The 27,662-nt window shown below is 35.6% G+C and overlaps 1 protein-coding gene across 3 annotated transcripts in view; it reads left to right on the forward strand.

Moving 5' to 3' along the window:
- Positions 1-24,093, forward strand: part of PSIP1 (PC4 and SRSF1 interacting protein 1) — a 36,550-nt gene extending 12,457 nt beyond the window's left edge. For 2 of the 3 annotated variants that reach the window (XM_063295044.1, XM_063295046.1), the window contains exons 5-17: positions 2,165-2,284; positions 10,188-10,289; positions 10,725-10,787; positions 13,169-13,274; positions 14,255-14,330; positions 15,863-16,091; positions 16,710-16,825; positions 18,477-18,532; positions 19,305-19,375; positions 20,441-20,542; positions 20,866-21,085; positions 22,793-22,904; positions 23,494-24,093. In XM_063295044.1, coding sequence (XP_063151114.1) covers positions 2,165-2,284; positions 10,188-10,289; positions 10,725-10,787; positions 13,169-13,274; positions 14,255-14,330; positions 15,863-16,091; positions 16,710-16,825; positions 18,477-18,532; positions 19,305-19,375; positions 20,441-20,542; positions 20,866-21,085; positions 22,793-22,904; positions 23,494-23,554 — 1,434 coding nt within the window. In that variant the 3' untranslated portion in view covers positions 23,555-24,093. The remainder of the gene's footprint in view (positions 1-2,164; positions 2,285-10,187; positions 10,290-10,724; positions 10,788-13,168; positions 13,275-14,254; positions 14,331-15,862; positions 16,092-16,709; positions 16,826-18,476; positions 18,533-19,304; positions 19,376-20,440; positions 20,543-20,865; positions 21,086-22,792; positions 22,905-23,493) is intronic. The other variant, XM_063295045.1, reaches the window with a different exon arrangement.
- Positions 24,094-27,662: the final 3,569 nt, after the last annotated feature.

Consider the following 27,662-nt stretch of genomic DNA (forward strand, 5'->3'; position numbering starts at 1 on the left):
TAAAACCCTTATCCTACTTCCAAATAAACCAGAGCATTTACATATCCCCACAATCTACACATAGCTGTTTTCTTAAAAAAATCAAACAGCCCAATTGCCCCCCTTAAAAACTCCAACTTCTCTTCAGGAGACCTCCTATACATAATAACCCCTTCTTTTCCATGGCATTCTACCAGTGGATCAATTTCACTTGTGGCTTGCAACTCGATCTCTCCCTTAAATTTCTCCAACTTGACTATCCAATCTTCATCCAGCATAAAAATCCTGATCTCACTCTTAGAAGAGGCATTTCTGTTGCTGTTAAATTCCTCAGTTTCGTCCATGACATCCCCAGCCAGATGACACATTTTAGACCTCCTATTCTCCACAAAGTCCTGAATATCTCGCATAAAAACTTGGTAGGAATCAGAAAGAATCTGTTTAAAATCCTGGTGAAAGTCAGAGAAGGTCTGTTTAAAATCCTCCATGTCTCATGCAGTAGATTATGACGCCCCCTAGGAGCTTAACCAGTGAAAGTCGAGGATAGGAAAGAATTCCAGAATGTGTTTACATAAGCAAAAGTGAGATATGCAGACAGTTCCCCAGGGAAAGTAGAAGCAGAAAACTGAAAGTTCAAATCAGCTGATTCAATGTGTAGGAAAATGCTAATATCTTCAAATTTAGTACAAAAATAATAGCAGGGAGACAATTATTTACTCTCAATCCTCCTCAATGTTTGGAGAGAAAACAAAGTCCAAAACTTAAAAAGAATTTTTAAAAATCGCCAAAATAATGATAAGCGGCAAGAGAGCCTGCTTCTCCTTTCTGTAGAAAGCCTTTCTTAGGGTATGTGTACTTAAAAGAAATATAAATTGGGTGATTTAGAAATGGAGTGGCCGGTCTTAGTGTCCCTTTAAGGCCACAGCGCGGCTTGGGAAATGGTGATGTCCCAGCCTCCTGCTAGCTCTTACCAGTAGAATGGGAATACTGTTTGCGATCTTCTGGCTGCAAGCAGCCATCTGGAGGACAAATGGGGTGATTCCAGGTGCTTTCCTTATCCGGAAAACACTCCTGGGCTTCAGAAAAACCTGCCTGAGCCCAAAAAAGCTGCCACGTTGTCAGTTCTGCCTACTGAGCCCACGGGCACAGCTGTTCAGTCTGCCATGTCCCCCACCGGAAGTCTTTTATACAACATTTTTTAAAAATAGCAATCTAATTATTTTCAAGGCAGATTAGAGCTATACATGGAAAGGGAGATGCCAGATGTTCAAGTTGGTTTTAGAAAAGGCTGTGGAACATGAGAAATTATTTCTGATGCACACTGAATAATGAGAGAGCCAAAGAATATGAAAAAGAAGTCAGTATGTGCTTCATTGATTATAGAACAGGACAAGAAGCCACAGTCAGGACTGAACATGGTGAAACAGACTGACAGCAAAGGAGTGAAACAAAGCTGTAGACTTGCAGCTTATTTATTTGAGTATATATTAAGGGAAGCTGGATTAGAAGACGATGAACATGGTATTAAAACTGGAGGAAGAAACATCAATAATCTGCGCTGTGCTGATGAAACTACTTTGATAGTGGAAAATAGGACCTGCAAGCTTTGATCATAAAAATCAAGGAGCACAGTGAAAAAATGGGACTAAGATTAAATATAAAAAAGATCAAACTAATGACCACAGGTATTATAGCAGCCTTAGAACTGACAAGAGAAATATTGAAGTGATAGATTGCTTCTGCCTTTTAGGATCAGCCATCAGCCATGAAGGAACAAGTAGTTGAGAAATATACCACAGACTAGGGCTTCGCAGAGTAACCATGTAGTCCTTGGAAACTATATTCATATGCCATGATCTGTCTGTTCCCATAAAGATCAGAATTGTGCAGGCAGTGGATAATGGATGATACAGTGTGGGGAAAATAGGCACATAGGACCCATCATAGGTAATCCAGGCGTAAGTAAGAATGGTCGCTAAGGATCGACACTGACTTGATGGCATGTTATCAGTGGTGTTTTGTATATTTCTTATGATATATCTTGCCCTGAAATCAGATATATGGTAGGTGGTATAAACATGTTTACGTAAACATTCCTTTAACTCACTAGAATAGAAAATATTGTTCCACTTTTTTCTTGTATTGATTTCTCAGTTACTTACATATTGACATAATTTTTCTTCAGTCTCAGCCATCAGTTAACACTACAATTGTTAAAGAAACGACTCAAGAAGGAAGCCTAGATACTACAGAGGAAAATGAACAAAAAATGGGTGCCAAGCGACGAAAATTAACAGCTCTTAAAGTAAGTGATTATAACAGTTTTAAATACCTGCTTTCTAGGATAGGTTTATATTGCAAAATTAAGATTGTACATCATACTTCAATAAACAATTAGTTCAAAAGTTATACATTAGTAGATTTACAAAAACTTTAATAATAAGTAGAAGCTTTTTTTAACCATTTGGATGTCATGTTAGTGACATATCTTCATACTAATTGTGTTAATGTAATAAAGAGTGGAAATGATACCTTCGTTCATTAAAAGCACAACCCCAAACAAACGCAGTGGCATACAAATAATGAAGTTATTATTTCTTTCAGTATTACCAATACATTGAAAAGAGTAAGTCATAGAATTAAAGCACTCAACGGTCCCTCAGATTATATATGATTGTTTGTTTTAATGTTTCTGTTAGCCTTTTAAAATATTTTCTGTAAAAAGCTAAATTGAAGGAAAATTCACAGAGCAGTTTAGATACAAAAGCATTCCAGGTTATTTTGATGAAGATGTTGCTTCTCCATAATTTATATAATCTATATTTTATTGATTTGATTAAATGATACCACTGTTCTAATTAGAGTAATTTTGCACAAGCGTACTCATTTAATTAAAAATGTTAACCCTTTTCTATTCTTCATTTTCACTGATTTGGAGCCCTTGCCAACTGGCTGTGGTCTTCCCTTTCTGTAACTTATTTTCTGTTGGCAGTTTATTCTGTAGTAAACTTCATATATTATACTAAGTCATAATGTGGTTTGTTTGCTTTCAACTTAGCATTTTGTTTTGACCCCACATTAAGGTTTGCAAACCATGATTTATAATTTCCAGTGCTGCTTCTATAGATACAGTGAGCCTACCAGAGTGCTCAACTTCTTCCAGAATTTTTAATTTTTAAAAAGATTTTATTTTATTTATCTTGATGACCTGCAAAGTGAAGCATCTAGCTTGTAACCTTATATCATTTCTATTTCTTATATTCCAGACAACCTCTGTTTCATGAGGGGGCAGAGGCAATTCTAGGCAATAGCTATGCTGTGCAGCTTCAGACAAGCATTTTAGTTTGCAATTAAAATGCGTAGGCAAGCTGTGGGCTGCCTATGTCTATTATCTGTGTCTATTTAATAGCTTCCAGAGTACCTTTAGCTCACATTGTCAATTTTCAACAGTGCAACTTTATTTTTTTAACTCTTCTTCTATCAAGTAAAGGAGGGAGAGTTGTATTCTAGTTCCCATATCTGGTGGCATCACTGTATTACTGGCCGTGCCCTCAGCTGCCTTCAGAGGCTGAACATTTAAAAATTAAAGTTTTATCGATCCCTGTGGATATAAAATATAGCAACAAAAAGGGAATGAAAGAGGAGGCAGTGGAGTGCTGTCTCTCTGATAAGGTTATGGGAAATCTGTTGGAGCAGAAAGCTATCATTTGAAAGGAGTATTCTTCTGCTTAATAGGGCTGGCAGTATTTTAAATTCAATTTGAAAGAGGTGATTTGTAACAGTCTCATAGCTGCAGCTAACACCTTCCTGCAATAGCCTCACAATTCTAAAAAGAGATACAGTGGCTTTAATGAGTTACAGACAGGTGCTGTTTTATACACATTTTGAAGCATCTCATCCAAATTTTAATTTGAAGCCTTGCACAGCTGTAGTGCTTTCAGGTTTCCTTTTCCATTGGCAATCTTTTATGATATAGTGCATCCATCATAACAGTAATGTTCTTACCATATCGTGACATTTTCCAGAATATATGTATTTAGCAGTGGCATTTCTGAATACTTAAAAAAAAAAAGCGACAGTATATGCCCCAGAGAACCCAATGTTTACCCAACAGATACGCATGCAAATTTAGAATTACTAGAATTTACTTAAATGTCAATAAAGTAGGCAGAAAAGGTTGTCTCAGTGAATATGCAGAATACATATTCTTTTTGGTGGAAAAATTAGAACTGTCTTAACCCCCTCCCTGCATGTACGTGGAGAGTCCATCAGAATATAAAGCACACAATCATCTTCATTACTTCCACTGGTGAAATCTTATAATTTCCAGGACTACTCAGGAGTTAAGTTCTGTTATGTTCAGTAGAACAACCAAGTGATTGCCCCCAAATTAGAGGCAAGAGATGCTCATTTTCATAAGCAAAAAGAAACAAATTTAAAAAGAATGATAAATAAATATGCATAAATGTCATTGATGCCATTAAAACTTTGAAATTGATTTTTGTCCCACTGCTAACTTGGTTACTCTATTTGGGAGTAACCACAGATTCATTGTAGAAAGAGATAATACATTAAAACAAAACAACACTTTAAAATTAAAACAGCAGCAGGAAAGGTAATGCTGCTTTTGTAAAAGGACTGGAGGTTTCAGCTTATTTCCTTTTTAATTTACTCTCACTCCAAAGAGATAATCAAGTAGAATTAATCACAAAATATTGATAATAAGGAGGGCACAGTTATAATTAATTCCAGTATTCATATGGCAATGTATGTCAAAGACCCATTATAATAGGTTAAAGTCTAAGATACACGAGGAGAATTACACAGATACCAGGTCACAGGTTACCATCAGCCAGTGCCATGGATGAGGAACACTGAGCCTGATGACACCAAGCATTAATACTCCCAGTTCCAATTTCATTGACACCGTGACTTCCTTAGCTGCTAGTATCAACTAGAAATGTGGTTTGAACATCCAGATAGATAGCGAGCATAAATGTTTCATAACACCTTTTCTAAAGAGAAAATAGGGAGGTGCTACAACTTTCTTATTCTTCCCTCTTGTTTTTCTCCTAGAAAAGGTATAATTTTTCAAAATTGTAGGTAGGCTTGGCCAGGGAAAGTGAGGAGATGTAGATCAAACTGAATCCCTTACTTTCCCTGTCAAATCTATTATCTGTTCTAGGTAAGGCTGCCTAAAACTTCAGGGGAGTTTCCCTATTGTCACAGGTCTCATTTTCAATAGGTTGTGTTACCACCTTTTATAAAGGAAAAAGGCCATGCTCTAGTTGTGGTTACTAAGGAACAAATCAAATAAGCATCTAATGAAGATATTTTAAATCTGATAAAAAAAAAGGTTTTAATTCAAGATGGCTATAAGTGCAGCCATCTGCTGAAAATACACATTAAGTAAAATGTTAAGTGGAGAAGTGTGAATGGGTCATTTTATGTCTTAATAGCTTTACAGCCTTCAGTCTAATCTGTCCAGTAAAGAGGAATTTATAAAAGAGCCTCAGGCAACAAAAAAGAACACAACGAACAATCATATGGACATCAAAAGGAAATAGAACCCTAAGATGTAATTCTTAATTTCTTTTTTCTGATTTATTAACCATAGGGCAGTCTTTTTCCAACTTGAGTGAAGAGGCTGTTTCCCTATTTCCTCCTCTATTATTGCTCTCGCCTCATCCCCAAGGATAGAGATCTTACTCCTTTTTACAAACCATTCTCCAAATTGCAAGCTATTTTTTCTTTTCCTTTAGAAATTTCACACTCCTTTCTCTTTCACATGGAGAAAAAGATAACTCTTTCGCAATTTTGTGCTAATCAAAACAGATAATTGTGTCATAAAGTATGAATTTGTGGTCAGAATTTGCTGACCACATATTTATGTAATAACTGAGAAATCCTGGAAAATAGGTGAATTGCCAGATGACTGGATGGACTCAATTGATGATTACTGGCCAGTCAGCCTGACGTTGATTGATATCTGGAAGGTCCTTAAGCAGAACATACTTAAAGATGAGGTAGACGTCAGCGTGGATTTGCCATGGATAAATCTTGCTATACTAGCCTTATTTGGATTATCAAGCAGCTTGAGTATAACCCAGATGGCATGATAATTAAGTGGATACATAGCAACTGTTAAGAGGATGTTCTGCTTCTTGAGGCTGTTTGACTTCTGTTGACTGATAAGAATCTCATAGGGAGTGAAAAGATTACTATAATGAGCACAGAAAAAGGTGTATTGATAAGTCATGCTGAAAGTGTTCTCATCAGTGGTTTCTCATCAAACTGAAGAATCAAGAGGACATAAAATTCAAAAAGGTCTTTAGAGAAATGGGCTGAAAACAGCACAGTGAAATATAGCAGACAAATGCAATTCCCTCAGGAAACAGTTCAAATGCATGTGTAGAATGGGGGGTAGCTGAAAAAGATACTAAAGTAATAGTTGAGTGTAAACTGAGTATGACTGCAAAAAATACAAATTATTTCTAGGCGGTATAAACAGAAGTATATTTCTGAATCACAGGAAATCATTCTCCTGCATTCTGCGTTGGTCATGATCAAATATTGCACCCAGTTTTGTGCACAGCACCTTAAGTATTTAGAAGAAAGGTTCAGGGTAACAAAAATGATCAGGGAACTAATTCGCTATATATAGTGGGCTCTTCACTTGATAGAGGCTGTATAGTCATTTGTGTGGAGGCTATAATTTGGACAATGACTCCTTCCAATTCTTAATTCTGTGATTTAGTATCAGTAGACACATACTGTATATGTAATGCAGCCTTTCTCAACCTTTTGACCCTGGAGGAACCCTTGAAATATTTTTCAGGCCTTGGGGAACCCCTGCACATTCAGGCTCAAATATAGGCCACAAGTTACAAAATTATTAAATTTTGTTTCATGTGTAGGCCTGTGCATATGCACTAACAGCGTTCTTAAACTAAAAATAAAAGAATGAAACTTAACTCTTCAGTGTGAAGTTGCCCAAATTTGAAATAATGTTTTAAATAAATCATGATCTCCTGGGGAACCCCTAGTGACCTCTTGTGGAACCCTCAGGGTCCACAGAACCCTGGTTGAGAAACCCTGCCTTAAAGGGAAGTGCCTGTATCGGCCTGAGATCTGTGAAATATCATTGCCTGCAGGCTTAAAACTAAACAGTAGAAGGCCTATTTTTCAGCAGCAGCACTACAAACATAAACATTGAAGAGATGAAGCTTTTGTTTCCCACAGTGAAAACTATAGTATTCCTCTTTAATTATTAGCCACTGCTCATACCTTTGTAAGCACATCATGATCATATCACATCACTTTTGTGTCCCTCATCCCAACAATACCACTTTTACCGGCAGTGGCTGCTGAGGAACGGGATCTTGGTTAATAACTCAGTGAAAATGTCAACCCCATGCACGCCTATAAAAAAGGAGGAGCGATGGGGCTGAAGAGAAATTCCATGCTAGAAATCATACAGATGGGCATTGAAAATGAAACTGCCAATATGGTAATATAAATCTGCAGCACAGCTATAGGTGAAATACTTTGTACAGTTCTGGTTACTGAACTTCAAAAAGAATGTTGAAGGATTGGAAAAGGTTAATAAAAGAACAGCCAAGCTGATAGGGACTAGTAGCAGCTTCTGAGTGAGGGTTGGATTTCTTAGCTTTTAATTTTTACGCATCTGTAACACAGACACATTTTGGGAATTGACACAGCCCATTGAACCATAATCTAGGAACCACATTTTAGATCATTCTGTTGTGCACAACTAGTAGATACAGTTTATGCTCACTGTGTTGTAAGAACCCTCAAATGGAGTTATTCAAGCGAAGCATGATTCAGTTAGCCATGTATGTGTCACACAAGAACAGCTAGAGAATAAGCTTCATTGAATGTATTAGAGTTTGTTTCTAGGTAACAATGTATAGGAGTGTACCTTTAAATAGAATTAACCCTTCCTCTACCCTCTATTCAATTTACCTCTTTTTATACAATCAGTTGAAAGTCAGCTGCAGCTGGCAAATAACAGCTCTGAGATTTTTTTCTCTGCTGTTGCATGAATCTAATATTTCCAAAACTTGGGCCAGTATCTTTTCTATTTGCCTGAAGTTTTGGTATGATTGTTCAAAGGACTTCAATCCTTTATTCTGAACTGAGTAAAGAAGAGAAACCCCAAGCAAAGCAGGGAAGAAAAACTAATACTTGTAAATTGTGCTAGAAGGAAAAAAAATTGAAATACCTGTTTTCTGAGTGGAGTTCAATCACAGGATTGTTTTGAAAATGAGAGACTATGCATACTGTAATTGAAAGGTTTGGTTGTGGATTTTTTCCATAGCTTTTTAATCTGTGAAAGTTAAAAGCTCTGCACCTGCTGGAAGCAGCAGGGGGTTCTCTTCAAGTCGGCTTCCAGCATTTCCTGGAATGTGAAGTTGTATCATCTGCTGCAGCTGTGGGAAACTAGGGCTGAATGCTGCAGTTTGGAGTAGTGGCTATATTGGCATAATGTGGTAAATTATATCTTGTTGCTTACAAACAGCAATAGCTAAACAAAAAGTAGAGGCTAGAACTTCACACCATAATATTGCTTGCTTCATTTTACCCTAGCTTGTGTGAACTCACTGTAGTTTCTTCAAAATATTTTAAACTGTGATTTAATTTATGCATGAACCAGGTCAGTATCTCATAGAGAAGTCTTTGTATTCTCTTCCACCCCCTTTTCAAAGTTCTATGAGCAATCTGTAGATTTTTTTAAAAAATCATCTAATATTTAACTTGTTATGTGGGGAGAAGAAATAGACTAATATTTTTGTGCCAGTGAGAAATACATATGTTATATAAAAATCATGCTTTGTATATGTCTCCTTCTTAACCACAATATAATAAGCAATATATGGGTGAAAGGAGATAGCAAATACCAAAAAAAAATGATGATAATATAAAGAATGTGTCCTTGATGCTGCCCTTCCTAGTGACCCGCTGAGGGAGTGAGCTTTAAGGTTATATAATCAAGCTCCAAGGGAAGAGTAAAATTTGCCTTAATATGTACGACACCATTAGAGTAACTCCAACATCTAAGGTGTAGTTCAGAGGACAGCAACACTGATACCTTGTAAAATGTAATCTGTGCTTCCTTTTTTATTCCTTGAAACTTGGATGTGTGGATTTTATTTCAAAATCACATTAACTTTTAAATACACACTCATGTGCAAAAACCCTGATGAGATTTTCTCTGGAAAACTCAAAAATGTGGCTGCAGTTTTGTGTAAATTTATATTTGGTTATTGCCGATAAACATATCGTCTGACCATAGATTTGGAGATTGGCGAAGTTTATTTCAATTTCATATAGGAAAAAAAAGGCTGGCTTTGTACTTTGCTCTAATCCATACTTTAGCTATGGTTTATTGAATGAATTGCAGGTTTCTGTGATATAAATTGATTTAATGGAATAAAACTCAGTTGGCTTAGTATAACAAGTCACACAATGTGCTAAGCTAAAACTAAACAAGCCACATAGTGGTTCAGTGTGTGAATCAAGCCAAGCCCTTGTTAATTATTTAACAAATGCTCATCTTGGGTTAGTTATCGTTATATGATTATTATATAGTAAAATAATTTGAAGTTCAAAATAATAGCTGAGTAAATCTAAGAATGTGCTTCATTCGTTCCAAGAATTAAAAAGGCTCCATTTGTTTTCAGACTAGGGCAATCATACTCAAGGAAGAAATAATTCTGGCCGTAGGCCTTATTGAGGTCAAAAGATAATAACCCTCAGCAGGTTTTAGAAGCCACTTGATAATGTAAGACAAAATAGACCTTGTTGGTTTCAATTAAACATCATGCCTAGTGAGTACCAGAATGGGAGGTCCAACCTCAGTGACTTGAAACATTAATCAAATATATAATTTTGCAAGTTAGATTTACCATATATAAAACATCTGTGATGCACTCTCTGATAGAAACAACAACCTGTTTGCAGAACAAATGAGCTTGAATGAGGATATTCAAGAAAAAATTATTTTACCCTTGCCTGACCCAAGTAAATAAACATAAAAATAGGTTTTTAAAACATGACAAATCCATATTCAGTTGGCCATGTTCATTTATCAGTTCAAAAATTTAAAACAGATTGATAGAGCATATGGATAGGAGCTATTGTAACCACATACATAAAAACAAATGATTCTGATATCTCATTCTCAGGGATCTGTTAAACAAGATAATGAAACTTCTGAAGTTGAAATTGAAGAAAAAGAGCTGGAAACGTTAAAAGATGATGATTCTCCAGAAAAACCTAGCAGTGAAGTATGTTGGCATAAAACATGTGAATTATTCTGTTTTTTTATTGGGCCCTAATTCACACAATATGAAAAATTGGGATTTTTCATTCACTCATATTTACAACTCTGCTGTTTCTCAAAGGAAATCACCAAATGACATTTCTGTTCATATTACATATGCAATGATTAATTTGACTGGAAAATGATACACTGAGGTTTAGTCAAAAGTTATTTTTGGAGCAGATGTAGCATGTATATTTGCTCCCACCTGTCAAAAAATAGCACTGCAAATCAATTTAAATTCATGAACTGTTTTGGTGTAGATTTTTAGCTAAAATTGACTGAAATTTTTGCTTTATATTAAAATGGTTATGAACAATTTGGTGGTTTGGCTATTATGAACCTCAGAATTTCAAAACTCAGAAATTCAGAATGATTTTAATAATGTTCTTATCCTTAGGATATGAGTAAAACAAGTGACATGCCAGTCCCTAAAGTTGCTAGAAGGGGGAGAAAAAGAAAGGTAATACTTACAGATTTATACACACATATTACCATGTTAATTTTATTTCAAACAAAATATAGTATAAATAAAGGATATTAGTTCAGAATATTTTGCTAAAGTCTATGGCATTTATATTTTTAAAAGACTGTTCTTGTCAGATCCAGTAAATGGTTATATTTGAATCATTGTCTTTTCTAAAAGGAACATGAGAAGTTAGTTTGCCTGAGAAATAAGGGTCTAGGTCCAAAAATGTCATTCAATTCACAAAAAATGGCTTTAAAAATGCAAGGGCCTTTGAACTAGCAAAGACTTCTGCCAATAAGGGGGAGGAGTTAGCCTTTGTTTTCTCTTTAGTTTGCTTGTCACCTCCTTCAAAACCTAAGACCAGGTTGGAGAAGAAAAAGAGAAAATTAGGGAATTAGTTCCTACCCTACATTAGTAAGCACTGGAAGCCTTCTCCATTTTTACTCACAGCCCTACGGATCCATGAGTGACCACTGATACTATCCTAGTGGGTAGAAATTTCAGCTTTTCTGTTCCCTGCTGCCGCCTTGTTTAAACCAATGCTGTATCTGCTGTAGTCAGATAAGAGTAAGGTAGAGCTCAGTGACATTCACAAGTAATTAGGATTGGCAATTCATTTAATTAAATCAAGCAGTTCTCATGTTGGACTCACAGAATTGTGGAGTTAAAAGTGACCACGTGGATCATCTAGTCTACCCCTCTGCAATGTTCTGGAAAACCATTTAAGAGTGGTGGCTGTCCAGACTTCTCTTAAGAACCCCTATTGATGGAGAACCAACAACTTCAGTATGTAGACTATTCCACTGTTGTGCACATCTTAACCATCAGGAAATTTATACTGAAATGAAATCCAGATTATATCCATTATTTCTGGTCCTAGTTTCTGCGACCACACAAAATAATTTGTGACCATCTTCCCTGTAGCTTCTCTTTATGTACCTGAACATGGCTATCGTAATACCTAAGTCGTCTTCACACTGAACATCCCAAGTTCCTTCAGCCTGTACTCAGAAGGCATGTACACAAGTCTCTGCATCACCTTTGTTGCCATCCTCTAAAACCTCTCAAATGTGTCACTATCCTTTTGGTGCCCAGAATCATATACTACATACCAAGTGTAGCGCAAATAGATACAATGACTTCCTGTGTCTTTGATACAGTGCTGTTTCTAATGGAGCCCTGAACTGTGTTAATCCTTCTGGCAGCTGTGCCATACTGCTGACTCCTATTCATATGTGGTCGATGTCCACACCAAATTCCTTCTTAAAGTATTTCCAAGCCACAAATCCTCTCATCTTCTATGCATCCTACAATCTAGTGCCTCTCAAACTAGTCTTCAACCTGTCCAGATTAGACTGCAATTTCATTTTGTCATCTGGGGTATTAGCCAGACCCCCCAATTTTATGTTTTCCTTAAATTTGATAAAGAGCCCATCCAGTTCATTAATGAAAAATTTGAATAATACTGGCCCTAAGACTAATCACTGACACTTCTTTCCAACTTAGTGTAGTGACCTTAATGTTGACTTTCTGAGTGGGGATAGCTAGCCAATTGTGGATTCACCTTTCTGTAGTGTCATCAAAAAAACACTTTAGCAGCATGTCAGTGAGATTGTCATGTGGAACTGTCAAAAATTTTGTTAAAACCAAGTAGATTATATCTGCAGCATTCCCTTTGTCCACAAGAGTAAGTTACCTTCTCAAAGGAAGAGACAAGATTTGTCTCTCATGATTTATTTTTGACAAAACCATTTTGACTCTTAAAATTACAGTATTGTCTTCAGTGTGTTTCCAAGTGGCTTATTTTATTACTTACTCCAACATCTTCCCAGGGATTACTGGGATTGTCTTTTCCTTTCTTGAAGAAAGGGACTGCATTTGCTTTTCTCCAGTCCTCTGTCGTTTCCCCAAAGATAAACTGATAGCTCTCCTACCATTTCTTCAGAATTCTAGGGTATATTTCATTAGAATCTGGGATGTTGAAGGGATTAGCTAAACATTCCTTTACCACATCTTTACTGATCTGTACCCTCCCCTGTTTTTGTTCCCAATCTGTGCTACTCAGACTGCCATTTCCTTTGGGTGTAAATGCAGAAGCAAAATGGTGGTGTTTTTTCTAGGTTATCTGTGAAATGTCACTCTGAAGTAAGCAGTGAGCCCTGCCTCCATTATCACCTTATTTCTATGACGTATTTGAAGAAATCCTTCTTGTTGGATTTTGCATCTTACTAGCCCTTTGTTATTTATTATTTTGTTAACACTTTCCAAAGTTCTAAAAGAAGTCATAAAAGCTGGTTAGTTCTTAAGTAGTTTAATATTTGGAACCAGTAGTATATTGTTGGTCAAATTTATATGAAGAAATTCTGTTAACACAGGCTGAAAAACAAGCAGAAGTGGAAGAGGCAGCAGCAATTGTGGCAGCAGCAACAGCCACAACAATTACAGCTCCAAAAGCTAGTCCCAAAAGAGGAAGGCCAGCTGGTGAGTTAATAGTGCATGAAGCATTCTTAAAAGGGAAGAAAGGCAACAGAAATTTTGATACATGCATTCTGCTAGGCATTATACTCTGTCCCATAATATTGATTGATAACGAGCATTTGTGAATTTATTTGCAAAGCAAATAAAATGGGCGATGAAAAAAATTGTGTTTTTTTTCACATTAGATTTTAAAAATTAAATTGCATTTTTAAAAAATTTTGAACATTATAAGTATTGTGAAAAAAATGAATCCAGATTAAAAACAGAACCCTAAATAGTTCACAAAACTATACAGTATTTTTATTCTACTGGGTTCTTGTAAGGGCTAATGCTGTATAGGTGGGAACCATTGGTCTATTTACCATTATATAAATATTGAGCTGATGTGTCTGACTCTCAGGAACAGGAAATAAATAGCAGAAAATATGTTGACTCAGAAAGGTGGGAAGAAAAGGCCTAGAAATTAAACCTTGAATAAAATGTGCATACATATAGCTTGATTTCTGTAGGGGCCAGATCTTTTGTATATATGACTTCTTGTCTGCAGTAAAGCAGCTTATGTAACTGTCATGTCTGTGAAGCTTCTGCTGTAAGCAAACACCTGAATAAAGTGTTGAATGGATGGAGAATTGAGATTTATTTCCATGCCTAGTGTGAAGTCTGACAGTACATCCATAGAATGTACTCATTTTATTAATGATTATGTTAATGTGGTACAAGGAGAGCAAACAACAGATTTGGTCTACCTTAAGTTATTAGTCTGCTTTGTTTTTTAAACATCCTGGTTTAAAATAAGTTTTGAAAAATTAATTGTCTTCTACTAGGAATTATTCTGATAAAGGAAGTACATTTCAACTAAAATTAAGTTTATGAGCTATACACCAATGCATTATTAACTTTTTAATGGTTAAATGTCATATTTGTATGAACACTGACACTGAAATTGATATGCTTAATTAAACCATTTTTTTAAATGACATTAGCAACTGAAGTAAAAGTTCCAAAACCAAGAGGGAGACCCAAATTGATAAAACCACACTGTCCTCCTGAGAGTGACAGGTAAGTTTATTTTTAAATGTTGCTGCTTGTTCTGTACAGATAGAAGTATAGCACTATACTTATAGTTGTAGACATTTTATAGAATTCTGTGCATGGATCTGGATTTAACTTTGTTTTAAAGAGGCTGAAATGCATATTGTTATCAGTAATTTATAATTCATTGTTAGCCACTGTTTCCTTCTGACATGTGGAGAATTAATCCCATGAGATCATCATATAGACTGTGACCTTGCACATTCTTTTAGACTTCTCAATAACTTTCAGTAGCATGATAGCATTCTGGACAGGCTGTGTTGGCTGGGAATTCAAACCATGAGTGGTTGCTTTCCTAACTGACTGATTCCAGAAGCTGGTATTACAGATCTGTCTCTTAGATCCTTGAAAAATCTAAGGCCAGTATGTCATAGTCTGCCTAGGGTTACCTATGTACTCATTGTATCCAGGTTAGAGTTTTGCTATACTTATATGGAGCTGCTTTTGAAAAATTCCCATTTCAGTTAATACTGCAACCAGACATTTATGTCCAGTATATTTTGCCAGTTCTTTGTGGTCCCCGCAATCCCACATTTGAATTATGAGCTTTTGCACACTTTCTGAAAAGAGCACTCACTATGCCATAAGTAAATGGCCAACATAAAAGTAGTGCAGAAATTCTTAAATTACCATGGTGAAATAAAACCCAAAATGGGAGAGATTGGTTAGTGAAACAAGAATAAAGATGTAATTTTACCACAGAGAAATCTGAAGGCATACATTTCCTAAGATGCCACTGCAGTAGTCCTGCAGGAACTGATTCAAAAGATGGGGGCTATGACCTTATGAGCATTTTTCTTACTGAGGCTCTGGACCCATCACTAGTCTAGCATTAGTCCAGGTGAGCATTAGTATCTTGTTGCTCCCATAGACTTGCCTCTATTCACATGAGAATAAATGAGTGGCAGACTAATGGTTTGATGGTGTGTTGTTGGACTTAGATTAAGAGATTATTGTATCAGTAACAATTAATTACTTTTCTCTTTAAAATAGATGTTTCCCTCATTAAAATTGGGTGGTTGTTTTCTTTGATAAGTATCTGTCCCTTCTAACCTGCCACTACTTCATTAATGGCTGATTTCAGTGATTTTCATCTCTCTCAAATAGACCCTTAGAGTAGAGAGTTTGAGAACTCATTCTAGAAAGCCCAGAATCATAAGTGTGATCACACAGAGAATCTCTTGAAACTCTACAGATAAACAGACTGGCTGTCTTAAGCAACTATAATAGTTTTTATCAAACTAGATAACCTATAATATCTTAGTAAAGTGTGTGCAGCGTATATCACTCTGAAATTGTGACAGGACATCGATCCAAGCACTTGAATTCTCCGTTCAGTTGTTTGCTTATATTTATTTATTGAACTGCAAACATTTGGCTGTCTCTTCAACTTTTGATATGAGCTTTATTTTATGTAGATGTTTTCATATGAAGAGATATTTTTTAGCAGACTCAGAGCTTAAGGAAGGCATATTTGTTTTGTTTGGTGCATATTTTAGTATTCATGAGGAAGATAAGGGTAAGAGAAAGAGTGTTGAAGAGAAGCCACCCAAAAAACAGCAGAGAAGAGATGAAGAGAGTCAAAAGGAAGAAGACAAAGTTAGAAAAGACCCAGACAAAAAGGAAAGCAAAAAAGACATTGACATGAAAAGGAAAAATACTGCTAAGGTGGGATCAGCATCTGCCTCAGATACTGAAGACGATGGAGAAGAGCAAGAAGGAAATAAAGTATATCCATCCTATTTCTTTCATTTCACATACTGAGAAATATCCTTTATATGTTGTATAGCAATGTTTCTTGAGTTATTTTTTTTATTAAGTATGCTGATACAGTTACAGGTTTTTGAATCCTCTGTTAATAGGAATGCTTGGCTTCATGTTAAATTCAAACTATGAATACTAATTGTTATCACATGTATATTATATTTTTATCCTGCCTTTTCTCTGGATAAATCTCATTCCAATATCAACTATACCTTGTCTTTAACCTAGTAGCACTATGAAAGTTAAATTATCAAGAAACATTCCTGCAGTTTTGATTCAATTGTTTCTTTTCATTTTGTTGAAGGTAGAATTCAATTTTAATACATTGGTAAAACAGCTTCCTTGTAACTTCTTCACTGCTCAGTCAAGAGTTATATAAGAAATGTTTAATGTTGGTGTTATGAAATATTTTAAAATACAGTGGAGAAGCAGTGCAGGGTTTTTCCAGTGATGCGGATTACATATCACTTTCCTTTAAAATGTTGGAATTTTTGTTCAAACATTCACCTGAGGTAAAATTAGAATAGACAGTTGCTTCCACAACTAAACTATTTTATTCCTGTTCAAATTAAAATGAAAAAGAAGAAAAAAGGAAGAAATTTTCAAGGGTCTCATAGAAGAAACATTCTAAAAGCCCAGCACGAACGTGAAGTAGCAGAAAGGAAACGTAAGCAGGAAGAACAAATGGAAGGAGAACCGTGAGTATAGCAAGCATTTATGTTTTTAGACTATGAATGGCCATGTTATTAATGAGCTTTTTTTCACACTTTTGTTTTTCTGATAGTGTATTTGCAAGGAGTATTTAATTCCAAGGCTAGAGGAGTAGTTCAGTAATTCAGTAAAAACAATGTACTCAATGTAATCAACACTTTATTAGTTAGCTTCATAACTTTTTCTTTTATTTTTCTGCCCTTCTCAAGACAATGTATATAGCACACTCTTCTCAAGCATCTGCCCACAATTCTATGAGATATATTGGGCTGAGAGAGAAAGACTGATCAAAAGTCACCCAGTTGAGGATGGACTTGCACAGGATTCTCCCTCATTCCAGTCTAACATCTTATCCATTCTGCCATACCACAAGAAAATGAAGAATAGCTCTGTAATTGGGATGCAAGATTAACATAAGAACTCCAGTGGACAAATCTCAATTTTTCCTTATGAACCTGATAAAGAATGTTGCATCCCAACAGAAAGTGGAATGAGACTAGTTATTAGAGATTTGCAACAACAGCTTTTGTAAGTTTGGAAAAGGTCCCACATTTTGTGCTGAGTTTGGAAGGAAATAAGGTTTTTCATTCCCTCTTGGTGTTCCACAATAGGGAACATGAAATAAGCCCCCTTGTTTATTTTATCATACAACTACTCAAAATTCCCAAAGGAATTATTTTTCAACATTAATCAATTTTCAAAATTTCCATACCACGCTATAGAAGCACTGTTAAACATGCTTTTTGCAACCTTCCTGTATAGTTTTTTTTTTTAAGTCCCTATTAGCTAATTCTTGTCCATGAGCTCATTCAGATTGTTCTCACAAAATGTTTTTTGTTTTATATCCACTTTCAGTACAAAACTGGGACTCAGCTGACAAAAATGGGGAATTTATTCTATGATAAGAGTCATGGGTATCCTAAATTACTTTCAGGAAACACTAGCTTAGTCCCATTTTTAAGAATTAGTATTGTAAAGAATTTGATTTAATTAATATTTAAAATAAGCAGTTATTTGAGTTACTTTTCAGTGTTTAATAATTCCCCCTTCTCTCACATATAAAAATTGCAATTTAGTAATTTTGGGAGATCTCTGGATAATACACTGAAAGCTTTTAAAGCGTGTATGTAACCAAGGGCCACATGCTCTGCAATTCTGATCTACTTTATAAAATCAGTTATTATACAACATTAATTATTATATCATCCTGAATCAGAACAATGTTAGAAACATATACTAAGATAGTGGCAACACCAGAGAAACAACTCTGTTTATTAGATTTGTACAGTGCCTTTCATTTAGGAGGTCAAGACAATATATATGATGTTCCCTCTCCTATTTTTGCCTACAACAACTCTGAGCTAAGCTGGGCTGAGAGGAGTGAAAACAAAGTAAACATTTACAACTTAATGTAATGCTCTAGGTTTTATATAAAATCATATGCAACCCCCAATCTGATGAATGTTTTTTCTTGCATTCGTTCTAAAACAAATCAGTCATAATTCAAGTTAATTATTTACTCTGTAGTACATGACTCTGTGCTTGCACAAGGGACCTTTCACTTTTCACACAGCATGACATATCCATTTTATTCTTCGAATCTGTAGTCTAACTTAAATTATTGAATATTTTGGATAGGCAAAACAGAGAAGAAGATAAGAAACCAGAAATTAAGAAGATGGAGAAAAAACGAGGTCAGTAGTCAAAGCTTGTTTTCCAATTGTTAAAAAAGATAAGTTTTTTTGTCCTTGGTAATGTAAACAGTACTAACTTTCTGAATGAAATAATGTCAGCATTTTGCTACACAAGTTTTTTTCCTCCTATATGTATAAATGCCATTTCCATTTCTCAATTTCTGCCTGACGAGGAGGCAGAAATTTGCTTTATGTCATGAAAGCTGGAATAGTGGTCAAGATTTCCTGTTCCTGTTCAAATATTGTATAGTGTGGTGCAATAATTACTGTAATGTGTGGACTGGACCTTGAGAATGCCAGGGACTGGTCTACCTTCAGCTAGATAATATCTCTCAGCCCAACTTACTTCCCAGGTTCTTGCTGTAGGAAAACATTGGAAGAAGAGAATGATATGTATTCTGCTTTAGATCGCAAAGGAAAAGTGAGATATAAATGAAGTAACATTGCAGGTTCTATATTGTTACAGTTTTAGGCATCCTCTAGTATAGCCTTGGTTATCTTTTTTAATATTCTTTTTTCTATATGTAGGCAATATAACATACATAGTGTTCCCTTTGAACAGCTGGTTTTATTAAAACAGTTTTATTTTCACAGTGAAAGAGCAAATAGCATTCCTTATGTTTCAGCTATATGTTTAAAACCTTTTAGCAAAATTCCTTTGAGGACAGTTAAAATAATTCTTCTGGGCTGCTTATCCAGTTTGGTGTATGTTCTACCATTTACTTTTACACTATCTCTTAATAAACTTGTTTTGTTTTGTTTTAACATTTAGAGACATCAATGGATTCTCGGCTTCAAAGGATACATGCAGAAATAAAAAATTCACTCCAAATTGACCATCTTGTAAGTATATTGAATTGACTCCAGATATTTTGTGATTAGTTTCAAAAAAACAAAGCTGCAAATATTGTCACAAGGTTAGTTAATTAATACATAATTTGTTTAACCCTTTTTCATATAATTTCTGTTCCATTTGAAAGCTGGCTGGCCAGCTGACTGGCTGGCTTATTTATTTATGCAATCTATTACTACTTCAGTTTTCACAGACTGTAGGCAATTTACAGATATTAAAGTAGCAGTTATATTTTAAAACTCCAATAACAAAATTTTAACAGTTAATGAGAGAGACTGAGAGAGGGAGAAAGAGAGAGAGTTGTACATCTATAATCAGTATCCAAGGGCCTTCTGGAAAAGTCATGTTTTTTTACCAACTTCTGGAAGGCCACAAGGGTAGGAGGCATCTTTGCCATGGGGCAAGCTATTTCATAGGAAGAGAGCTTCTACCTGGAAAGCCCAACATTGGGCCCCCTCCCATCACACTTTTGCTTAGAAGAAGCCAGCACTACAGTTTTTCGATGGCAAGACAAACAAGGTGTGCTTCTTGCTCAAAAGAACTGATTTTATACTGATGTCTAAAGATTTTACTATTTTTAATTGATCCATTCAGTGCCGGGGGGAGGGGTTTGGAAGTCTTCGTTTTGTTTTTTTTAAAAAAATCTGAAATTGGCCTCTAAAATGTATGTCTTTATAAATGCTTTAGAACAATATAAATACATCTAACAGGATTACATGGAAAAACACATTTGGAAAATAATCTAGAACTGTTTAACTTCTGTTAGATGAAGTTCCCAAAAAATGAATTTAAGAGTAATTTCAATGTGAAGATGCAACAGATGAATTAGTTTGTTATATATTTAACATACCCAAATAAGTAACCGTCCACTTGATGGACAGTATGAAAAATCTGTTATATAGGAATTGTGAATAATGAAAATATTTAATTAAGCTGTTTCTACTGTAAAATTTGATTAAATTCCTATGCGTTTTTGATTACATTTTGCCTAATTGGTATGTGGCAATAGTAAGTTTTTTTCTAAGAAATGAAACCTTGGGATCTTTTTATAATAGGATGTGAACAGATGCATTGAGGCTTTGGATGAACTTGCATCACTTCAAGTAACAATGCAACAAGCTCAGAAGCATGCAGAAATGATTTCCACACTCAAAAAAGTAAGATCAGTAGTTAATTAAAAATAATAACCTTTCATGAATTTTTATTAAAAGTTTATTTTTATTTATTTATTTGTATTTCAAATTTAGTCACCGCCCATCTCACTCAAAGAGCGACTCTGGGTGGTTTACAATAAAAAAATTGAATTTTTTATTAATAAAAATAGAATTCAGTACCATGATTGATGGTCCATTGTTTATCCATAATAAACTGTTTATCCATAATAATCCATAATCCAAATTCACAAAATATGGCTTTGAACAGCTTCATGTTGTACTCTCATCTATAAATACATTCTTTTTTCCCCCAAACTCCTTTACAGATACGAAAGTTTAAGGTTAGCCAGATTATAATGGAAAAATCCACTATGCTCTATAACAAATTCAAGACCATGTTTCTTGTTGGGGAAGGAGATTCTGTTCTTTCACAAGTACTAAATAAGTCATTAGCTGAGCAGAAACAGCATGAGGAAGCAAACAAAACCAAAGAACAGTGGAAGAAAGGACCAAACAAGAAATCTGAAAAAGACAAAGAACAAACAGGTCTGTGCAATTCACTAAAAATGTGTACGCTCAGTATCCTGTGATACATACGTTCTTTTATATGTCAGTTTGGGTAAGCTTAAGAACTCTGAATTTAATATAAACCTACATGTATATTGAAGATCAGAATATAAACATTCCATCACATTAAATTTTGGGGAAGAAGTAAAGCATTTGAATGTTGAAAAACCCATTTACTAGGGAAATACACACAAACACACACACACAAACCTGAATATGATCTTATGGCTTTTAGGCTGTGCAAATCATATTTTGGAATCAGTTTGCATAAGCAAATCATTCTTGTATACCCAGTTCACAAAGCTATAGCTACACGAAGGGTCAGGAGTTATTACTCAGAACCTTTCCCTCCTTTTACCCATAGAATCATAGAGTGTAAGAGCTGGAAGGGTCTTGGAAATCATCTACTTCAATCTCCTGCCCAGTGCAGGAGTCCAGTGTTACAGCATCTGGGACTAATGGCCATCCAGGCTCTGTTTAAACACCGTTAGCAAAGGGGAGTCTACCACCTTTCATTGTTGAATAGTGTTTACCTTTAGGAATTTTTTTCTTGGTGACTAACTGAAATCAAATTCCTTCTACTTTAAACCCATTGTGTCTTTTCCTGTTTTCTAGAGCAACTCTGAAGAATTCTGCCCCTTTTTTTACATGACTGCTCCTTTAGTTATTGAAGACCACTATCATTTGAGTTTGTCAATTTCCTTCCTGAAACATGGTGTCTAGAATTGACACTATATTCTAGGTGTAGTCTGGCCAATGCAGAATAGAGGGGAATTATGACATCTCTTAATCTTTACAAAATACTTCTGTGATGCGGCCTAAGATTGCATTTCCTTCTTTTTTTCTTTTTTCTTTTTTGCAGCTGCATACTATTGGCTTTGTTCAGTTTGTGTTACACCAAGACATTTTATTTATTTGTTTCTTTTCTGTCCTGCCTTTATTATATTTGTAAATAACTCAAGGTGGCAAACATACCTAATACTCCTTCTTCCTCCTCTTTTCCCCACAACAACAACCCTGTGAGGTTTGTTGGGCTGAGAGAGAGTGACTGGCCCAAGGTCACCCAGCCGGCTTTCATGTCTAAGGCGGAACTAGAACTCTGTCTCCTGGTTTCTAGCCCAGCACCTTAACCACTAGACCAAACTGGCTTCTTGTGTGTACTACGGTCTGATTTGCAGGTGACACAAAAACAGGGGGAATAGCAAGGGCCTTAGAGTGTGTTATTATAAATAATACTATAAAAAATAAGTTGGGACATAATTAAATTGGGTTCAACTTTGTGCTCAATGGCATTCAGCTCAAACTATAGAAAGAGTACAGGGCAGTGGTTGTACACTCAAATTCCTCCTGCAGCTTCAGCACTATGTCCTGGGCTTTTCTACAAGATTAGATGTGTTATCCTCCACCTTGTTTTAGAAGTCTTAGAGATTACTCCTAACAGTTTGGAAGGTGGTACCAAGGTCTGTAAGGGAAGGCTTTAATAAAAATTGTTTGATTAATGTGAAATTGGAATATATAAAAATTTACCTGAAATAGAAGAAAAATTGATACTCACCTCCCTTCACAGTGAAATAGTGATAAATCAAGGTTCAAAGTAATCCCATTAGCATAGATGTTGTATAACTAGCTGTTGTCCTTTGCATAATTTAACACACTGATAAAGATTTTTTTTTAAAAACTTTAAAGGCACAAAGATAATGAATGGTGCTTCTGATGTTCAAGACACAAACCAGTCACAACAAAATGGGGACACCACAGATGAAAAGAGAGAGAAGCTGGATTCTGGCAATAAGAAAAAGTAAGAAGTGGTTTCCAATCCTAAAAAATTAATGAAAATATGTTCTACTTCAGCAATCTTTAGGCAGTCATAAAATATGTATAATCAACTCATGAACAAGGAAGTGTTTTTTAGAAAGCAGGTGAGTTAGAAAGCTGCTGATTGTGATAATACTTTGGATTTGGAAAATATGACTAGACAATATTCTGTGGAGTAAAATGTGCATTCTGAATCTTGATTCCATCCTTTTTGCAGTTTTTCCTTGAAAATTATTATCTGTATCTGTTTGGCACAAGGCAAGGGAAGATAGAATCCAGAATTCATAATTTTATTTGCTCTACTATAATCTTATTATTTTCTTCTGCTTTTATCCAACTTTTTGCTTGCCTGCTTCTTCTGAACAGCTGAAATATACTATATAGTTCAATTTTTGACATAATTATCTTCTTGCATATACTATACTTAGATATTTTTTTAGATCAAACACATTTTTATAAAACCAAGTTATATACTGTATATAGCACATTTTAGAAAGATATAAAATGGAATTTTGCCTGCAAAGATATTCAAAGTTAAGTTTTCCATAATTGGTACTGTGTTTCTCCTGTAGGATGTCTGGTGATGGAAGAGAACAAGAAAAGACGAAGGGTTCCACCTCTGAAAATGAATAAACGCAACGTAAATTTTTGTAAAGTATATATTAAAGAGGACTTAAGGGTTTGCAGCTTGAGAATGCTGAAAGTTTTAAATAATTTTATAGGCATAATATTTTAATGTGTACAATTTGTGAGGGGTATGGAGAGTCTACCTTGAACATTTGTTTTAAAGTATTTAAACATCCTGATAGCATTTGGCCCAGTATTAACAAACAATACACAATTCAGATGTAAAGACCAAGTTATTTTAGAGACTGAAAAGTGTTTGTATGTTTCAGGATTAGTACTATAGTAAGTTTACTGACTACTGTATGTTTACCTTTTGATTAATGATAAGAAAAGTAACTTTTCTTTTAAATTGCCAAACTGCTCTACTTGTATAAATCTATTTTATTCTTGTTTTTCTGTGTATAGTTTTCAGAGTTGTTGTTTGCCAAAGTGTCGTTTACCGTGTTTTGTAAGAAGCTGAGAAAATTTTGTAGCATCGGAGATGTTATGTATGAGTATATTCATTTAGTTTATTAAAAAAAAAAAGGCTAGTTTTGTTCTTGAAAGCTAATTGTGCCAATTTAATATGCTTTGACTTCCTGTGGTATGCTTTCTGTATTCTTGATACCATACTAAAGATGCTCATGTATTTCCATTGGAATTGATGCACATTGGTCACAGAACACTGTCCTGAAACAATTTTTTTAAATTAAAAGTTTATGCAGAAAAAATATCTGTACATTTTAATTGGTAATATCTCAGTTGGTTCCAGCCTTAGTGGCAGAGGGTATTACTCTATCAAAGATATATGCCTTCGATGACTAGTTTGTCCATAGAACATTGCCCCTAAAACTTCTTTTAAGAAATTGGGTCTAGCTGTAGTCTTTAAGGACAGGTAAAACTGTACAACCTAAGGAAAAAAAATGCTGAAGTCTTCATGTTGTAATTTACAGTTAAAGGCATTTAACAAATCAAGTGTATTTTACCTAGTTCATGGCAAAAATGTATTTGACTTCTTGTCTGTAAGGGATGCATAAATATGTAATCATAGAAAGGATACCATGTAGACTGTGTACTACATAAGACACAGGTGTATGTGCATATATGCATCCGTGCCAGAAAAACAGCCTGCCCACTGAAAACATCAGTGCATAACAGAATGTTCATTTTATAGTTATAATCTAATATTTTTAACTGGGATTATTGTGATACAGGTTGATCTGGGGAACTATAGCACTGAGCTCAATTGTCACATGAACAAATCAGTATTTTTTGAGGCATGAATTGCACTCTATTTCAAACCTCTTTGCATATCCTATAACTTGCTATTCTAATATTGCCACAAGGACAGCAGGTGGCACTATTACATTTAAAATCATATATACAGTATTTCAGAACTAGAAATGGGAATGTGGTCAGGCCTAAAGTAGTCACATTCAGGTTTCAAATGCTGAAACCCTCCTGGAACCCTCAGTTGTAATGGAATTGGACACATTTTGAAGAGTCCATGTACTTTTGGCTAAAGTAAAATAGTACAATATGAGCCACATGACTGATGAGCAGAATATTGCTCATTGCTCAGATTAATGGAATAGGCACAGTTAGAAGGAGCCATGGTACACTGTTTTTATATAAGGGAACTGTAGCAAGATTATTGTATGCACAAAGATGGAAAGATTTGGCAATACCTACAAGGAAGAATGGTTGAAGATGACAGAACTTGCTGAAATGGCAAAATTTACTTGTTTAGAGAAAAGACAATATCTACATTTATTGGTGGCTGGAAACACAGACTTCTTGCATTAAAAAATGAACTTGTGATTTATGGTTTTGATGATTAGACAGGATAGATTATGGAAAGAAAAGTCACGATGTAGCTTCAGAGGTTAAAATGTACTTATAACTGCTGTGAAGAAGATCAGAAGCCACTTTATATTTTTCTTTATATCTTTTTCTTTTATTTCTCCGTTTCTCTTTTTTGTTTTGTTTTAGTTTGTACTCGTCCTTACTATTGTTAAAACTTTCAGTAAAGATGGATGGATGATATGGATGGATTGATGGATGGATGATAGATTTTAAAAGATTAGTGGAATACTACAGGTTTCTCAAGCATGCTTTTTATATTCCTGTCTTCTACAAATTATACAGTAACAATCACTAATTTTGCTCCTCTATGGACATAAATGTATAGAAGAGCAGTAGGGATAAAGCTGGTATTTTAACTGGTTTTGTGCTAGTATCTTGAAACTATCTCAGTGTTGAGCAGAAGCTATAAGGGCAGGTGTGGGGAAATGTCTTACTCATTGTTGTTCTTCCATTGCCCATCCTAACTAAAGCCAGCAAGTGAAAATTTAGGAATCCATACTTCCAAAAATACTTGGATTTATATAACATGCTAAGCTGATTTTTCCCACATGCTGGACTACAAACTACCCAGACCCACTTTAGGTTGTTCTAGTACATTGTGTAAACAATACAAATGATTAATTCAAAATGGAGGATGACTAAATTTTTCATGTACACGTTCGTTTTCAGTCCTTTTTATCTTTTCAGAGTTTATGAGCTTAGATTGGGAAAGAATGCATTAAGTGTTCCATGCAATCCATGGAGTGAAAAAAATCACATTGCAGAGGCAGTCTCAGATTGTCACAACTAGTGCATGAGGACTAATTCATTAGCCTGTAATACACGTTAATGAAGCCTTTTCATAAACTGATCTGTAAATTTAAAAGTGAGTTTATGAAGAGTGTCACAGTATGCCACTAAAAATAAGTTTATTAAAGAAAACACTACGGTATTGTGAAACAGCCATTTTACTGGCCATTTAGATGGCAGTTTTCATTAACCAGAACACTAGCATTTTCTTACTGGGAAATACTTCTTCAGAATCATACCCAGGTGATGCAATCTAGAAAATCTAAAAGCAGTCTAAATCCAGTTTTTCTTCTCTCTCGTTGCTGTGTAGGAAGTTTTTTTTTTTTTTTGCTTGTTCACTTCCTTTGCTTAGCAGAGAGGCCTTGCTTGTTCATGCTCTGTCTTTCCTACTCCTTGCCCAACAGAGATGCGATTGTCTTCCTAGGCCACCTCCTTTTCCACTCACTGGGACTCACAAGACCCTGGGGTCCTGACCCAGATTCCCTGGCCAAGCCTCCCCTCCCCACTAGGGCTGTCTACAACCAGTGTCCACCATAGGATACGAGCTGATAGGGATTCCCAAAGGGCTGTAAGAAGCTTCGGGGTACCAGCTAACCAGGCCATAATGCCATCCAGGGTCTTGTGAAGGTGAGCCACCATGGCACTTTTCTTCCTGCGGCCCAGCCCATTCAACCAGTTGGTTTTGCTGGGCACACCTCCTGTCATGAGCACTGATGGTGAGCAGGAGGCGGCCCCTATCCAGGGGGGGAAATGCATGCGTAGTAGTGAGTTGAGCGGCCATTCAAAGAGAGACAGAACAGACCCGCCTTGACTTTTGGGGTTTATCTGTATGAGTTTTCTCACGCTTCTTCAGTTTGTTAGGATTTTCTGTCTAATGTAGCAGTAATAAAACACTAGAGACTTATTCCTCGTCTCAGCGTGGTTCCTGACTGTTAGGACACCCCCAGCACCTGCAAAGTAGCATTGCAGGCCACAGAAAACAACTTGGAGGTCTGCAAGTTTGAATTCCCTACATTACAGGGGAAAACAAAATGCTGTTGAAATCACTACTCTTATCTATGCAGTTAGGATGTAAAATGTATAGTAGTTGACAACATGCAGAGCATGGCTTCTAGATTTCTTTGCAACTCCACAATAACTTAATTCAGTCATACGACAGGAAGGATGAGACCAGGAGAATTGAAAGCCACATTCTCAGTGGCTTCCAAACTGCCTCAACCGTAGGGATGCATAGGGGGAATTACAGTCATCTTTTTTTCTCCATCCCCAGCCCGATCTGGTCCATTTTTGAACTTAATCTTTTGCTAGCAAGTCCCCACAGCAAAGTTGGTTCTACTCTATAACTATCTAGAGTTTTACCCAAACTGACGGAAAGAGTCCCAAGTATCTTCGTATAATCACTTCCAATGTTCCATTGAGTTGGACAAAATAAAAGCAACTGTCCTCATTTTGAAAAAGCCACTGAAAGTAAGGACATTGC

This window comes from Candoia aspera, chromosome 2 (genome assembly GCF_035149785.1).
Source record: "Candoia aspera isolate rCanAsp1 chromosome 2, rCanAsp1.hap2, whole genome shotgun sequence".
Lineage (NCBI taxonomy): Eukaryota > Metazoa > Chordata > Lepidosauria > Squamata > Boidae > Candoia > Candoia aspera.